This window comes from Phyllopteryx taeniolatus, chromosome 3, assembly GCF_024500385.1.
Source record: "Phyllopteryx taeniolatus isolate TA_2022b chromosome 3, UOR_Ptae_1.2, whole genome shotgun sequence".
Taxonomy (NCBI): Eukaryota; Metazoa; Chordata; class Actinopteri; order Syngnathiformes; family Syngnathidae; genus Phyllopteryx; species Phyllopteryx taeniolatus.
In genome coordinates, this window is record NC_084504.1 from 17,936,122 (window position 1) to 17,952,951 (window position 16,830).

At 41.3% G+C, this 16,830-nt stretch overlaps 1 protein-coding gene across 2 annotated transcripts in view; it reads right to left on the minus strand.

Moving 5' to 3' along the window:
* Nucleotides 1-16,830, minus strand: part of adgrv1 (adhesion G protein-coupled receptor V1) — a 113,375-nt gene that overhangs the window by 35,036 nt on the left and 61,509 nt on the right. For both annotated transcript variants that reach the window (XM_061767261.1, XM_061767260.1), the window contains 6 exons: nucleotides 15,735-16,142; nucleotides 15,056-15,228; nucleotides 13,692-13,938; nucleotides 13,448-13,587; nucleotides 11,898-12,058; nucleotides 11,262-11,362 (listed from right to left, as the gene is read on the minus strand). In XM_061767261.1, coding sequence (XP_061623245.1) covers nucleotides 11,262-11,362; nucleotides 11,898-12,058; nucleotides 13,448-13,587; nucleotides 13,692-13,938; nucleotides 15,056-15,228; nucleotides 15,735-16,142 — 1,230 coding nt within the window. The remainder of the gene's footprint in view (nucleotides 1-11,261; nucleotides 11,363-11,897; nucleotides 12,059-13,447; nucleotides 13,588-13,691; nucleotides 13,939-15,055; nucleotides 15,229-15,734; nucleotides 16,143-16,830) is intronic.

Sequence of the window (16,830 nt, forward strand, 5' to 3'; positions counted from 1 at the left end):
GCCTGCGGCAGCTAAAAGCCGGCCGAACAGGAATGAAGTATCCAAAAATAAAGCCAGACTGATTTGATTTCAAGATTGCCAAGTTATACACTGAGGTGTTGATTCACTTGCAAGACTTCAAGGCATAGCTGAAAACACAAAAACAACCTTGGATTAACCTACACAGTTTAATGAGATCCAACACCACATCAGTATTGAATGGAGTTGAAGAACTTCACTGTATGGACTGAGAGATTTGTCGTTCATATGTCACACTACACCGAAGAAAAAAATTTTTAAATCGGCGTCGTAGGGCTATCATACGGTCAAATCGTTGGTCGTGGATTATCGGCGTCGTAGGGCTATCATAGGGCCAAATCGTTGGTCGTGGATTATGTAACACTACAAGAAGGGCCGACAAAATATGTCTGCCCAATCTGGGAAATGGCCCACGATAGCTAATCGGGCCAATAACAAGGCCAACAAATGTCCACCCTATCAGCAAGCTGTCATATATTGCTGTTTGCATGTACATTGTCCTCCTGCAGTTCATTTATATAAACAAGTGTGGGAGCTTGACCAACATGCATTTCTAACAGCATCTAACATCTACCTAATAAAGTGAATATGGAAAATCTAAATTTTTCGGGTGAAATGGGGAAGTATCAAAGGCACCTATTAGTGATATTGATTTGACGCTAAAAGAGAATTAATTTCAAGTCTGAAAAAGATCAACATTTGTATTCATAACCGGACAAGGCACAGGAAGCAACATTTGGTTGCTGTGGCTGTGTGCTACTGGTGGTTGTTGCTGTCAAGCTCCCAGAGACTTTCACCGCTGATCAATGTAGCCCAGCATGCTGACGCTATGGAAGCTGTGCAGCAGCGTGGCTATAAATAGCACTAGCCTGCATTACATCACTGACCAATATAGGGAGGGGGTAGAGGGGGACCCAGAGCTGTCTGCTTGCCAGACCATCCATCCATCCTCTCCCCTCCTCCAGCCATTCTCTCCATTTCTTATAGGCCCAAGTTCCTCTTCATCCTCACCAACAACCGCAGTCCAACCACCACCACCCTCCTCATCCTCCTCTAACTCCCCCCTCCCCCAAACAGCTACCGGTCTGATCTAGCTGGTTCCAGCCGCAGCCTGCTCCCTGGCTGTTTGCCTTTTTTCTCACAATGAAATACAGCAAAGCAAAAACAGAAGTATGAGATGATGACATGTTTGGCTCTCGCAATGTCCACTCATTAGTCAAAACCGCTTGTTCCTGTCCTCACATGATTCATTCAGTCTTGGCTGAAATAACATTTATTTATTCGAAAAGTGATGCCCAGAGGTCTGAGAGACAAGACTCCCTCAGCAGTATTCATGTCACTAGTACAATTTGTGTTGCTGTGCCATTTTTCAGCCCCTTGCGTTCCTGCACTGTATTGTACTGTGAGCATCATCAGCCTGTTCACATGCTCCCGTTTGTCAGTTGTGGCGGACGTGCCGTTTATGTACTGAAGTGCACTAGACAGGCAGTTGCATGAGGCAGGTTACACAGGCCTGGCTGATAGCTGGGTTAGTAGGCCAGTGTGTGTGTTTGTGTGTGGCTGGAGGGTGACGGGAGTAAGGGTTTGACAGGTCAGGTTATTAAAATAAAAAAATATGACGCCAATAGGAGGTCCGTGCATGATCACGATGAAAAGAATAGCTGAAACCTCCATTGCAAGTGTTTGATCTCAAATATCAGTGTCTTGTTGTACCGCGTTGCATATTTCAAGCCTCAATGGATAGTCACAACAAGATAAGATGTTTGTTTTGTGAGTTGCAATTCCAGTTCACTGAGGCCACACGATAAAAGTAAAGTTCACGGGTGTTTGGGGTAGAACCTCAGGCCGAGGTTTACTTGCTGAGCCAGCAGTTGGCAAATAAACACCCTCTCCCCTTTGGTGTGTTTCCCATCCAAACAACCACAACTAGGGATCTCGAGTAGAATGCACTGAGGGACGCACAGCAACACTATACAGTATACCACGTCTATGTGTGAAACAGCAACAAACACGACCAGGGAGGCGAAAAGAATGTATTCTGGGAAGGAGATTCCAAGAATAAAGACTAACTTTAGCTCATGTAGGATTTGGACCTCCGGCGTAGAGACTGTCAGCACGTTGATAGTGTTGAAGCGGCTGTAGCACTTCAACATGTAAACAAGTTTATGGTGTCATCAGACACTGCATCAAGTCACAATCCATCCCATGAAGCTAGACTGCCTCCACTTTGTTCAAATTCAGAACACACTTTTAACTAACGGTCAGTATTTTATCGTATCATAACTGTAATACATGTATAAAAATAAGTTGACCGCTGTTCAGCTCATATTTTTAACATTCTCACTTGTTAACCATGATAACAAAAATACTAAACCACTGTTAACTTTTATAACGAGTGACAATGTGCGTGGTCTCAGTGGGACTTACTTCTCATCTTCTGCTCTTGATCAGAATGGTCATTCTTTGGAATAAGTGTCTCCAAAAGCCACAAATTTGGAACTGTACCACCTTAGGAGCATTCAACTTTCGAGCCTCCATTGTACTTTAAAATGATCATTTCTGTGTCAGTCAGTTATTTGTTAGCAGGATGAGTTAACCAATTTCCTTTAAACTTTGTGGAAGGGTGTAACATGGGCAAAGGAAGTACAATGTTGCAGTCCCCAGTTAATGTTGCAGATCCAGATTGTTTTTCTCCTTAAGGTTAACATGGCGATACAAGTGAGAGTGAACTATTTTCTAATGACTCAAGTCAAATACAGAAGCCAAGCGCCACACAGCCACTTGAACCACATTCAGCTAAATTCCAACAGGCCACTCTACTTATATATATTCACACTTAAATCAAAGAGCGCTTGGCTTGCTGCTGGAAAACTGCATCTGCTTTCCATTAAAGATTACTTTCAAGGAAATTCTCTTTTTGCGTCTGGAGACCAGACAGAGAAACCTTTGGGACGTATGACACGCGACACACACATACTCTGCAAACACTGAGAAGCGCTTCTCAAGGTCAACAAAATGTAGTTACTATGCACTTACGTGATGCGGGCGTACACCACAACTCGCAAAATAGCATATATATGGTCATAGCGTGAGCATCTTATGTGGTTTCTTGTGGTTCAGTCTCACAACATTGGAAGGGCTCCTTCTTGAACCATGCAACAAACATTACACTACACTACAATCGCCATGTCTGCATACCCCTCCTCCCACCTGCTTGTGATTGTGCCTTCCTCACCTGAGCCTCGTTATCCCTGATAACCTCACGTATTTGAGCCCGTGTGTCATTCTGTCTCGTCGCCAGTTTGTTGTACTGTGTTCCCGCATTCCTTGTTCTCGCCACTGACTCATAATAAGCTTCGACCCTTACTGACCTTGTCTTTTTGCTTCACGCTTTTGGATACCATTGCCTTCCTTGACTGCCTACCCATGTACCGAACCCAGCCTGTTTAATTTAACAGTTTTTTTGGAACTGTCTTTTGCCACCTAGTCTTGCATTTGGGTCGTACGCCTCGTACTGTCCAGCTATGAGTAAATTTAAAACTGTTTCTTAAAAGGACATAACATGACTTCTGACCTGAACAATACAAAATACATTTTAAAAAAAACAACACACAAGAAGCTGTATCCACACCCAAATAAAGGTTTTGTACACTGTGATGCTCTACCGGCGGAGTGCTCCAAATTTCATTACTTGTGCACTGACCTCTTCACGTGACCTCAAAACATTTTCAACTGGATTTAGGTATTTTAGATCTCTTTTAAAAAAAATTAAGTCTTTGCTCTGGCTTGGGCCATTTCAAAACTTCACTTTTCTTCCAATGAAGACATTTTCTTATTGATTTGGTCCCAAATAGACAGAAGGCCCATTACTAGCTGAAGCTGAACAGCCCCACGAATGAATGTTAGCATGAAGCTAACACCATCATGGACTGTTATGGACGCAAAGTTCAAAAGCCAGCATCTGTGATGGTATGGGGCTGTGTTAGTGCCAATGGCATGGGTAACTTACACATCTGTGAAGGCACCATTAATGCTGAAAAGGTACAGGTTTTGGAGAAACATATGCTGCCATCCAAGCAACGTCTTTTTCATGGACGCCCCTGCTTATTTCAGCAAGACAATGCCAAACCACATTCTGGACTTTTACAACAGCGTGGCTTCGTTGTAAGAGTGCGGGTACTAGACTGGCCTGCCTGCAGTCCAGACCTGTCTCCCAATGAAAATGTGTGGCGCATTATGAAGCGTAAAATACGACAACGGAGACCCCGGAATGTTGAACAGCTGAAGCTGTACATCAAGCAAGAATGGGAAAGAATTCCACCTACAAAGCTTCAACAATTAGTGTCCTCAGTTCCCAAACGTTTATGGAATGTTGTTAAAAGAAAAGGTGATGTAACACAGTGGTAAACATGACCCTGTCCCAGCTTTTTTGGAACGTGTTGCAGCCATCAAATTCTAAGTTAATGATTATTTGCTAAAAACAATAAAGTTTAGGAGTTTGAACATTAAATATCTTGTCTTTCTCGTGTATTCAATTAAATATAGGTCGAACATGATTTGCAAATCACTGTATTCTGTTTTTATTTATGTTTAACACAACGTCCCAACTTCACTGGAATTGGGGTTGTATTATTCTGATGATAACTAATTTTATCAAGAAAAGTAGTTTAAGCAGACTAAAAAAAGCTCCACCCATTCAACACGCTGTCAGCCTAGACATGGTTGATTAACACAGTATTTCTCATGGTGATTGATTTGTCAATAGGTTGAATATGTGTTTCATCTGTGTTATTCCTGCTGGATAGGGAACTCATAGTGTAACATCTTTGCCCTAACATTCTAGTTGTTATTTAACTGTTGCGCAACGCTCCATTTGGCTGTGATTCTGTTTACAGCATAAAAGTGTTTTATTAAATTATTTTGTTGTGGTTATGAGAGACTCTTGCTATTCGCCAGTCTTAAGAAGTATATCTTTGGGGAGTACCAGAGTAGTACAAGGTAGTGTCAGAGACTTCTTTCATTCGAGTCTTGAACTTGAACAAATCTATGGAGCTAGACTGACCCCTACAGGTTCATGTAGACGCTGCAGAAGCTTGAGGTCAGGTCTGTTTTATGGCTTGGTTGGGAAATGAGGGTATTAAAGCTCAGTGCCATCTGTGCATCCTATTTTGTTTGTGCATGCATGGATGCCGCCATATGCATGTGTCTCGTTATTTTGATTATATGTTGTGTTGGACAACAACATTGACAAAGGTGGTATTTTCATATTTACAAAGATTCGGTAGAAGAGTTGGTAGAGTATGTGAAGCGTGTGTAAAATACGTTTGATTGGCCATTTGTAATTTGCATCATCTTTATTGTTTGAAATGAACAACCTTGAACCTTGAAACAAAATAAATTTTAGATGTGATTACACTCGATTAAACCAATGGCTTTTTCCTTCCTCTGTTGAAGATATCCTGATTCCCTCAGGAAGTTAGGCGACTCATTTCAGGCAATTAAGATGGCTACAGCCATTATTGTCGCTAACTGTGTTCTCCCATGTTGTCAAGCAATCTTGTGAAACCCGCTGCATGTATCCATCCGTAGCACCAATGAGCTCAATGGTTTCAGGGTAAACAAATGTCGTCCAAACCAGCAAAGTTCACTTGACATGCACAGTGCAGCCAAGACAAGCGGTCAAACTGCAAAAATAGAATGTTACTAAACAGTTCTGTAGGTCCCCATTTTGTTTATCATCTGTAGTGTCAGCGGTCCTGTTTGTTCTTTGACAAATCTGAACCAGGTACAAGGTACATGCCACTGCATGGAGTATTGCACTAATACAAATAAATGCTAGAATTGTTGTTGAATGCTCATAAAAATTTTACACCTTGTTTATTTACAATGAATGATATTGTCTTTTGATTACACCCTCTTCCCATCTTTCCATGATAAACTCAACTGATAGCGAGTCAACTTTGTGCAGCCAAGGTTGCACCAGCTCTTTTCCCAAACGAAATTACACAACCGTTGTCATAGAATTATGTTCTGCATGATACAATATGCCATGCTAAGGGTGTCAATAACTTACATAATAATAACACCCCTTTACATACTCAATGTGCTAAGTTATCTACCGGATACCAGACAAGGTAAGAGCGAAGTGTAGAACCAGGCCAAAGGTGAGAGGTTGCCGTGGCCTCTCGTTACTGTTGATATTGTGCTTTTTCTGGAAATAGAGGAAAGTTCATGGAAGTAATTTTGAGGTCACCAGCTGTTTGGTCAATAGACATTTGGCAAAACTCTGGGTCCAGAAAGGGCAGAGTCACTTGCAGCACAGACAATGGCACAGATCCCAATTGCATTACACTTGAGTATTGAAACAAGTCACTCATCCCAGAGGCTGAATAGGCACCATATCAATTAGTTGTAATTGTAGGCTGTATGAATTGTTTGCAATTGTTTAAACCTTGATGTTTTTAATGGTAGAAGCATGAAATCAATATGGGGTAAATTAGCATGATTCCAGCGGAGAAGCTTTCACACATTTAGGACGTTGTTCAAATGGGATTAAAGAAAGATTGCATGTTTCAATTGGGATAGTTTATCTCTCGACGAAACCTGTGCTTTGACATTGCAAAAAAAAAAAAAAACATTTAACAAATATTCTATACCTCTAGCAGACAGTATTAGAACAAAAGTGTGTCTTCAACAGCTAAAGAAGGATATCACACTGTACTCATTATACACACCAAAGGGCAGGAATGTTAAAGTGGTTCATCTTTGTACAACACACTTTGCAGAGCAGTACAGAGGAACCTCCAAAGTGGAGCACAATCCTTTCATGACGCTGGTTGACTTTCGAGTTGCTCTAATTTTAAGGCAAACTTCCACACTGGACGGGATCTTGCGTGATTTCACAAATAATAATTTGTACTCAACATTTTTGTTTTTTGTTCAAAGGCATATTCTTCCAGGAAATTTTTTTGAACTCCAAATTGCACCACTTTTGGATGCTCCACTTTCGAGGTTAAATCCTAGTTTGGGTTTTCCGAGTAAGGTCACATTTAAACAAAGTCATCTTTGTTTACAAGGAGTTCTGCAGGAATCCTTGATAAGGCCCCTGGTAATGATAATAAAACGAAGTGGGGCACTGGACTGTCTGTAATTAGATTAGGGAAGCTCCTCATTGGTCAAACTGATGAGTCACACAGGATGTGCCCTGTCACTTCTAGAAGGATAAAGGGAGTGAGAGAATCGGAGAGAGACCGCATTTTGGTGCCTGATAATATTCATAGCTAATCCCAGGAGAAAGATAAAGGAAGTTCAACACAAAGACAACATTAGCCATAATTTACAGACAAAAAAAAGCAGAGATGACAAGCTCATCATATGAAACAACATGATTCTGATCTGTATCCGATCTGTGGATATCTCATGATGGGACGATAGCAACATGAAAGACAAGAATTATACTCCTCCTCAGCCAAAAACAAGTCTTGACTGCAGTTCTCTCACAAAGACACGCACCCAGTTGTTTCTATCCCTCAGAGCCAATCACACAACTTGCATTAGTCTCTTCTTGCTCCCTCAGACACACACGCAAAAAATAAAATAACAAAAATAGGATAGGGCATATTCTCTGACGTCAAATAAACAAAGCAAATTGTTTTTTGTTTCAATGATTAATTGGTCATGATGGGAACGGGTAAACTTCCTCAGGAAAAAGACTTACATCGTGTTGATCTTTCATCCCGACACGCCCCTTCCCGGAGAGTTGGCCAACTATAGTCACGCAAACCCACACATTTGGGAATCCCAGCAGTAACCACAAACGCTTGCTCACTCTGTTGAAATACTGGAAGGAAGGTGGGCAGGAGGGTGTTGTGCGTGGAGGAGAGGTTGTCACGTATGTGTTTATGGGCTGAGAAGCAAAGCTCTGAATCCTGGAGCTGCTCCCGGAGCTAACAGGAAATCCTTTCACTAGAACATGAGTTACCTAAACACTCACTCAGATAAAACACAACAGTGGGAATAGAGAGAGGGGAAATACTTTACTGAGTCAGAATGACTTCCCGAGATGTGTCGGGTTGGGGGACTGTGTTATTACAACGCATTACACATTAAATTGTGTTTTCATTGGCTTGCATTTATATTCAGCAAGAACTTGTAACACCGTTCGGTAAATGTGGAGAAACATTTATTGAAAGTGAACATCCAATAGCTCGCAAACTAAAAGTCAAGGTCAAAAGGTAAAGAAGCAAAGTCAATGAATGTTTTGAGTGGGAAGTTTAGGCAAGCACTCCAAACAATAGTGACTTATGCTGCTAGCGTTAACACAACGTGTGTGTCCCGTTGGTCCACTAGATCCCACGTGCCGCGAAAAGTAGATGACCAGGGCTGATTACAGCAACGATAGACATTACATTCTCCTGTTTACAAAGCAGTGTGCAATCCCAAATTACTTTGTGTGAGACTCAGCAAGATTTGAAAGTATTACCCCCGAGAAGAAAGAAAGTGTGATGAAGAGAAATTAAACAGAAATGAAAATGATACTACATGCATTAGGTGTTGTGGTGTTTTCAACCTTTAAAATGGATATTTAAACACAAATGGAGGAGCTACAAATGTAGACAGATAATATAACAATAATCACAGGTATATATTAACATATACATATATAACAACTAATACTACTGAGTTTTGGCCAGCGACATGTTTTTAGTGTAGATCCGTGTCTGTATTATACTACTCCGAGGTGGCCAAAGCGCACACACCAGAAGAAGCAGCACAGAACTAAAGCAAAAATGGGGCAAAAACTGTCTTAACATGGGACTTAATTGTGTCATTACTATGTTGTTATGAAGTACAATATTGTAGAGTGGTAGTTTTCTTATTAAAAAGACTACAATTTTTTTGAGCCACGAACATAATCACAGAAAAAATTTAACTCATATAAGGTATTGGATAGACTGATGGACACAGACAAATCTTTATGGAAAGTAGCAATTAATTACAGTATGTACATTTGGAATATATATTTCTACAGTGTATACTGCATTTACACACACACTGGCAAGCTACTAATGGTACACACACATGCATGCACGCACACGCACACACACACACGCGCACACACGCACACATACACAACGAGACCTAACCCATGCCTTGGGTAAATTTCCATTCCACTCAGGAAATTTTCAGTTGTCTTGCTGAGTACAGGGAAAAAGTGCTTGGCCAAGTTGGAGAAGCCTTTTCTTCATTGCACTAATATCTTTGAAGTGAAGGCTGGCATGGGACAAATCGTTATTATTTTTTGTCTGTGTTATAGTTTTGACTGTAAACTGCTCAGTTTCGGCCTGTTTTGACCTTTTTGACAATGCAAGATATAAATCTGAAGAAAGTCACATATTTCACATTGACAATGGAGGATTTTGTCTATGGTTTTACAATGGGAAGAAATTGGTAAACGTTGAAATAATGGTCAGGGATGGATCCAGACCAAAAGTTAGATGCTTTTTATACAGAGCTGGGCATACAGTATACTAATCTTGTCAAGCGGGGTACACACATATATCAATTTTTAAAATGTGAAAATCCCTGCTCTGACCGGGAAAAAAATAAACTGCAAATGTGTGCTTATAGTGTGTGTGGTGAACTCAAGACGCCCGGGTGAGAGGAGGGGTACACCATGGACTGGTCGCCATCCAATCGCACCAATAGGCCCATATAATAGACAAACGAGTATTCCCACCTACATTCCAACCTTTGTTGGAATTTAGCCTTCAATGAACCTAACATGCACGTTTTCAGAAGGTGGTAGGAAGCCGGAGGACCCGGAAAAAATAAAACACACAAAAGCGTGGGGAGAGCATAAAAAACAGGATCTTCTTGAGACCAAAAATTAGATGAGCCCGAATCAACAGTGCCTCTGCTTGTTGTCCTAAGAGCTTGTTGTATTAGCTATGATAGCGCCAAGCCCGGAACTTTCTCTCTCTGGACACGAGTGGGATGAAAGGATGGCAGCTGGACATACTGCAGCAATCAATAAACAGCGGCATTAACCTCATCTCCAACTTTTCCATTTCGTTCAACCGCTCCATCCTCTCAGTCTCATTGCAACATATGAGACAACTGGGGGCCATACTCAGAGACATAAATCAAACCAGCAACTTTAATTTGCTCCCATCAGCCAGCGGCATCGGCCCCCCCACTGCAGATGAAGAGCCCACTCCATCAGAAGTGATTGGTTGTAGTTTTGTCGGTGCAAATCGATGGTGTGACACCACAGGGCATTTCTTCATGGTGCCAACTACAGTTATTGGGTCAGGGATGCAAGATTATAGGACTTTTTCACATCATAAATAGGATGCTAATATACAAGTATAGTCTCTGCAGTCCAACAATGTGGCCAAATTATGGTTGGAATTATTTGTAAACACAGAATAAGTGAAGACAAGGACAGCAAATGGTCAATCGTAATTCAGATCATCCTGCACTTAAGAGTCCAACAATGATTCCCAGTGGCAGACTTTTAAAAGTAAAAGCTCTTCGATTAGGCCTTGGGATTCAGAGGCTGAAATTCAATTGGCATGAGACCAGAACACAAGAGGAAAAAAAACGCTATTTCACGAACAATAGCACAGTGTCATTTATTTTCAAGTAGGAGGCCTAAACATACATTGACATAGAAACAGAACAGGATGGAATTTTCCATTCCAAACCCATTTAGGTCCAGGGGCTCTTTCCGGGCCATAAACGGGTTGAGCCCAACGTGCGTAGCCCCCAACGACTCAAGACTTATGTTTGTCAACCAAAGAGAGGGGCTACCTGTGGAAATTTACCAGTCCCGCACATGCACACATACGCACAGCAGAGAGACAAACCAGAGACCGCATATCTTGCTCACTGCTCATGTGACAGCTTGCGTTTTTAATGGGCAAGAGTGCGGGGGGCATGGTTGCGTTGTCAGGACACGGGAGCCCACAAACAACGCAAAGCGGGGACATCTGATTGTCTTTCCTTTTCTATATTCATGAATATTTACAAAAATAAAAAAAAACAATGTTTGATGGCTTAGGGGATGGGTGGTGAGCATGCATTGTCAGTATGCAAGGAAAATATTAACACTGCTTAAAATGCCCTCCAAAAACACAGGACATGGTGTCATGGAGGTCAGATGATGTTTTTTTGTGAGGCCTGGGTGGTATGAGCATGTAGCAACGCAATGGAGGTTAAAAAGTGAACATTTGCATTACCTGTGTTCCGAGGCAGCTCACCATCATGTGAACGAGCAATTTGGCAGCAAACATAGGGAAACGGGAGCACAGGATGTGTGCTATAATGGCCAATGCAAAGGCTGAAAATGGAAACGCAGAAAATGTTAAGAAATTAAAGGATGAGGCAGGCAGACTACACAAGAACACATTTTGTGTCAAAGTGATTTTTGAAACTGGAACATTGATGGTAGTTCCTGCAAACTGATCACTTGTTTGAAATTTTCTACCTGTAGAAGATAATAGTTGTTTGTAATAATGACCATACGAACTAGACTTTTTTTGGGCTCACTCGGTCGAGCCCAGACGTCCGCCAAGGCTGAACTGAAAACAAAAGTGGGAAAAAACTATATTTGTGCAGTAGCAGACTAATTCCTGGATCATGAAGGATGATGAACAGATGGGAGTCTCATTATGATTCTGGTTGGGTCAACAGTTCCATTGATGCCTTAGTGACTCAAAATGTTAAAAGTAAATTCCTGTTATCAGTCTGAAAGTGTAAAAAAAAAGAAAACGCAACCAATTTCACCACTGATTTTATCTACCATGGCCATCTGATGAGATATTATTCAAAGTGAATCAGTCATCGTGAGTCATCACTCTGGCGACGTGGTGTACCTGAGATGCAGATGAACCCGGAGGCATAGAAGGCTTCGTTATTTGATGCAAGGGGGGAAAACTCAGCATAGGCCGTGTAGATAGATAAGTGGGAGCAGGCGCACTCCACGTAGCTCCCGCTTTCTTTCACAACCCTGCAGTACTGATGATCCGATGACCAGCTAGAGCATGGAGACGAGAGACATGAAATAAACAAACAAACAAATAAAAAACTAGGTCACAGGTATTTGAGCATTTGAGTGTATAGAAGATAGCGGACATAAGGTCAATTGTTTATTTCTGTTAAGGTTTAGTCAGGTTTAGCTTTCCCAGCCCATGACTCTCTCAGTCCAATCTCTCAGCAGTGTGATTATTGCAATAACATTGTACGGGGAGCTGTTCCAGCAAAGCCGAACCTGCCAAAACTCTAAGCCTCAATGGTGATCTCCAGAATGTCCTCATTAGACTGAAGGTGAGTGGGAGGATTCACAGTGTTACAGACAAATGCAGCGTGTCCTTGGGCACTGTAAAACTTGCAGGGTGTGCATGCACCCTTAACAAGCTGACCTTGCCCAAATATATGAGGATGACAGATAGAGAGGGAAGCACACGCCACCAGCTTTACAGAGTATTTGGATTAGCGATGGGAATGTTACCAAATTTCGTCGCTCAACTATGGGAAAAATAATGGTCGAAGAATCTATTACTTGTTGTAAAAGGAGTTCTCTGTATGCATGTAATGTAGCTCATAGCTGACAGCATGTTGTTCTTTTATAGACTACAAACTCGTTGAGACTCAATTATCAGTGCCTCTGCGAGTTGCAGTCAAGTAGTGCACTCCGTTTTGCCGTACGACTGCTGCGTACTCGGGGTTGAACCGATGAGGCGACTCGTCGATGAGTTGACTTTACTACTTTGCATCGATGTTCAAAGCTTGATGTCGATTAATCACTAATCACCGGTGTTTGGCATCTCATCTTTCAATTTACAGAGGGCTTTCGTCCCGCCTGTCTGCTGCCATTACCGGACTATAACGCTTTGTGGAGCAGCGAAATGTCCAGCCAACAAAGCGACACAGTCCTCATTCGTCTGCGTGGGTCTGAGAGTACAAAAACAAGCTTGTTGTGAATGACAAGAATGGTTAGCCTCGCTAGCTTTGGCTATTCCAATTGTCACTAGTCTTAACATTTTCATACCAGTGGGACCTCGCGACAGGTGACGAGGAACTTAATTTCCAAAATAATATGTCGTGAAACTGTTCTGTGGCACAAAACAGGTTGGTGATCGCTGTGTGACGTCAACTTTGACTCGAGTTTCATCACATTACTGTTGACTACAAAAACATCTTTAGTTTTTCAACCCCTACTTTATGCCCATCCATAATTTGAATAATCACCAAGTGAAGATAAGCGGTATAGAAAATGGATGGATTTGGATTTGGTTCCAAAGGAAATCTAAGGGAAAAGACCAAAAGAAAAAAAACTTTTTCCTGAACATACACAACACAATGTTTAATTTGGTATGCATTTTTAATGCCAAGGCGCCTGACTTATATATCTGTGGTGGCCTACCTTGCAGTGGTCTGGTTCCAGAGAAGGCACATAGAACGTCCTGGTTTAAGTGGCTGACCAGCAGTGTGGATACGATATATCACCTCTATACCATCTCCAAGGGGTCTTGACCTTCTGTCCTCTAAACTGGCTGAGAAAACCTACACATGAACAGAAGCGGTATTGCGAGCTGGTTAAACTATTTTTGTATGGGGGAAGACCGCCACCTGCTGCGTGAAACACACAAAGAGGTGTAAATCCCTACCTTCCCATTGAGAGCATTTGTTGCATTGTTGGTGATAAACCAGAGGTCATTTCTAAACTCTATCAGCTGAATACGGCTGAGGTTCCTGCAGTCAGGGGTGGAGACGGCCGGCACTGCCAGCAGAGTGTCAGGAAGCTGGAAAAAGTCTGTGTTACACCCTCTGAATTTGTGTCCATTGATTTGTGTGGGATACCACTGGAAGGCAGAGATGGACATATGTTCACATGTGTCCAGGATGGTGCCCCCTCTGGAGAAAGCACACAAAGAGACACATTATTTAAAAACACAAAACACATACCGGTACAGTATTTTAAGACAGGGGTGTCTAAACATTTTCTTCCAAGGGCCACATACAGGGATATCAAAGGATTCAAGGCCCACTTTGACAACCTTCACCTTGAATTTATTTACAGTAACCAGCTAAACCCAATCATCAGTGTAGGTGAGGATGCATACCGTGGATATTAAGTCTACACACCCGTTAAAATGCCAGGTTCTTCTGGTACAGTACAAAAAATTAGTCCAAGATAATTCATTTCAGAATATTTTCCACCATTAATGTGACCTATAACCTGTACAGCTCAATCACATTTTTAAAATTATTTTTCCAAAAGAGAATTAAAAATGGCTTTTGTTAAATGGGAGGCAGCACTCAGCTGCCACCATTAAAATGTGCCTCTGATAAACCCCAAATAAATTTCATCTATAGTAGCTGTTCCTGGCATTTTTATTTTTTGCTTTCTAGCAGTAGCCAGAGAATTTAGCGCTAATATTGACTGCTATTTCGAACTGTTCATAATTTCCTACATCTTGTATACGCTAAAGCAACAGTTCCAGCTGATTAAAAATAGCCCCTAAGCGTGATGCTGCCACCACCATGCTTCACTGTAGGTATGAATAGATCAGCCCTTGTACTGAGCAGCAGCAGACCCACAACTCCACATTCAGAACAAAAACAAGAGCTAGCTGTACTAAGCTGACTTTGATACGAAACAGAAAGCGGCGCAAACAATCGCCATTCACAGTATTTGCTAGTGTACCTAATTTATCTTTATTCATCGAAGCATTACGAATAGAAAGGTTGTTACTATTTTATTTGTAAAGTTTCTTGAGTTTTTTAAATTTCAAAAAATTCAAAATAAAACTCAACTCAAAATAAACTAGATATCGTCGTCGTCATCATAGTAGTAGTCATGGGACATCATACCCATTACATGCGGGCCATGTCAATTGTTAGTTTTAGAATTTGCTTTGGGCCGATAAAAAAATGGACTGTGGGCTGCAAATGCCCCCCGGGCCATAGTTTGGAACACCACAGTTTTAAGGAAACAGAAGCATTATGTTTGTGTTAAAAATATACTCACATCTCACAATGACTGCGTGTGATGAGGGAAAATGCGAATCGTTCAGCCACTTCCGCGAGGTGGCTAAGGCCCCGTGTGTCGGCTCTGCTGGGGTTGGCCAACACACACAGCAGGCCATAGGTTAAATTGCGGCTGCTTTCATGAATAGATGCTCTGTTAGACACTGCGACCACCTATAGTTCAAAAACAGAGAAATGCAACACAGAACAGTATGATTTTGCATGGTCAATTGTGATCATCCCCTTCATGTATATCTGTATGTCTGTATTATACTCCCCCAAAGTGGCCAAGATGTGCACATGAGAAGGAGTAGCACAATGTCCATTGAATTGAAGCAAAAAATGTGCATAAAAACTGTAGAATTTTTTTTTACATTCTATTCAATTATGTTATTACTGTATTTATTATAAAGGATGATATTGTAAAGTGCCTTTTTAAATAAAATTTAAAAATTGGGTGGTTTTTTTTAGGAGGCCGGAACAAATTCATGGCATTTCCATTCATTTGAATAGGGATAAATAATTTGAGTTATGAGTGTTTTGAGTTACAGATGTGGTTACGGAATGAATTTAATTCATATCTCAAGGGACCACTGTGCATTATTTTTAGTAAATAAACAATTCCTCATGATCTCTGTCACAGCACATTGGTTGAGAATCACCGGTTCAAAAGCTCTCACCTTCTCCAGAGCTTCAAACACAGCCGTCATCTGCTCTCGGGGCAGCATGAAGGCGGTCCGATTGATGAGTCCTCGCAACACCTGGTTCAGTGTTGCTGAGTTGAGGGGTTGATGCAACTTTCCTACCAAGGCCCACGTAGCTGCACTAGCAACATTTGACACAAGTGTCACATTTGCATAGCCAAAGTCAGTGTGCACTCTGGCGCCCCCTGTTGCATTGAACAGCTCCACTTGGAAGCGCTTAGGCCGAGGTAAAGATGACGCAAGGTCAGGGGTTATATAAATGTCGATGGATGTGTTGTTTTGACCCACGTCAAAGGTCAGCTCGCCTTCTTGCTGAGGGAAATCCATTCCTTCTTTAGCAGGATGGATTACAAATGGTCCGAGCACCTCCTCCCTTGGAAGCTCCTAAAGAGGAAAGAAATTTGGAAGACGGGGTAAAGAAATTAATCAATCAGTACAGTACATCCATCCGTTTTTTTTTTTTTTTTTTTTGCGAGCCGCAGGGGAGTTAGAACCTATAATAGCTGAGGTTGAGAGACCGATCGCCAGTCCTTGAGCAGAACTGCTTTTCGCAATTAAAAAAAAAATTATATACTCTGAAATTACAAGTGAATCCTGAGAATGCCGTTGCCAAACTGAAATGCCGAAGAAACAAAATGAATTGAGGATTATAATGTCTGTAAATAAGATTGCAGCATTTCAAAGAAAAACAAACAAAAATAATAATAATGCAAATACGCAGCTTAGTGGTTTACAGCATGATATGCTTATAAGAGGTACTACTGTATAATTTACTGGTTGTTGCATTATGTGTTTGCATTGGACAAATGGGTTTTATCTGTGAATTTTTTATTTTTATTTAAAATTTAATGGCATTATAAGTAACTAATAACAAATTTAAACATGCATTTTTCTGCATTTTTCGATGCGCATGAAATAAGTTAAAGTAGTATTATAGTTTTTTTGTGCTGTATCCTTTACAGCGCTCAGCATCCACAAGTACACCCCCTTTAAAAAGTAAGTATTTTTTCTTTATCCATTTGTCAATGAACATAACCTCAATTGTAATGATTAAATTGAGCTGGAGTTGAAA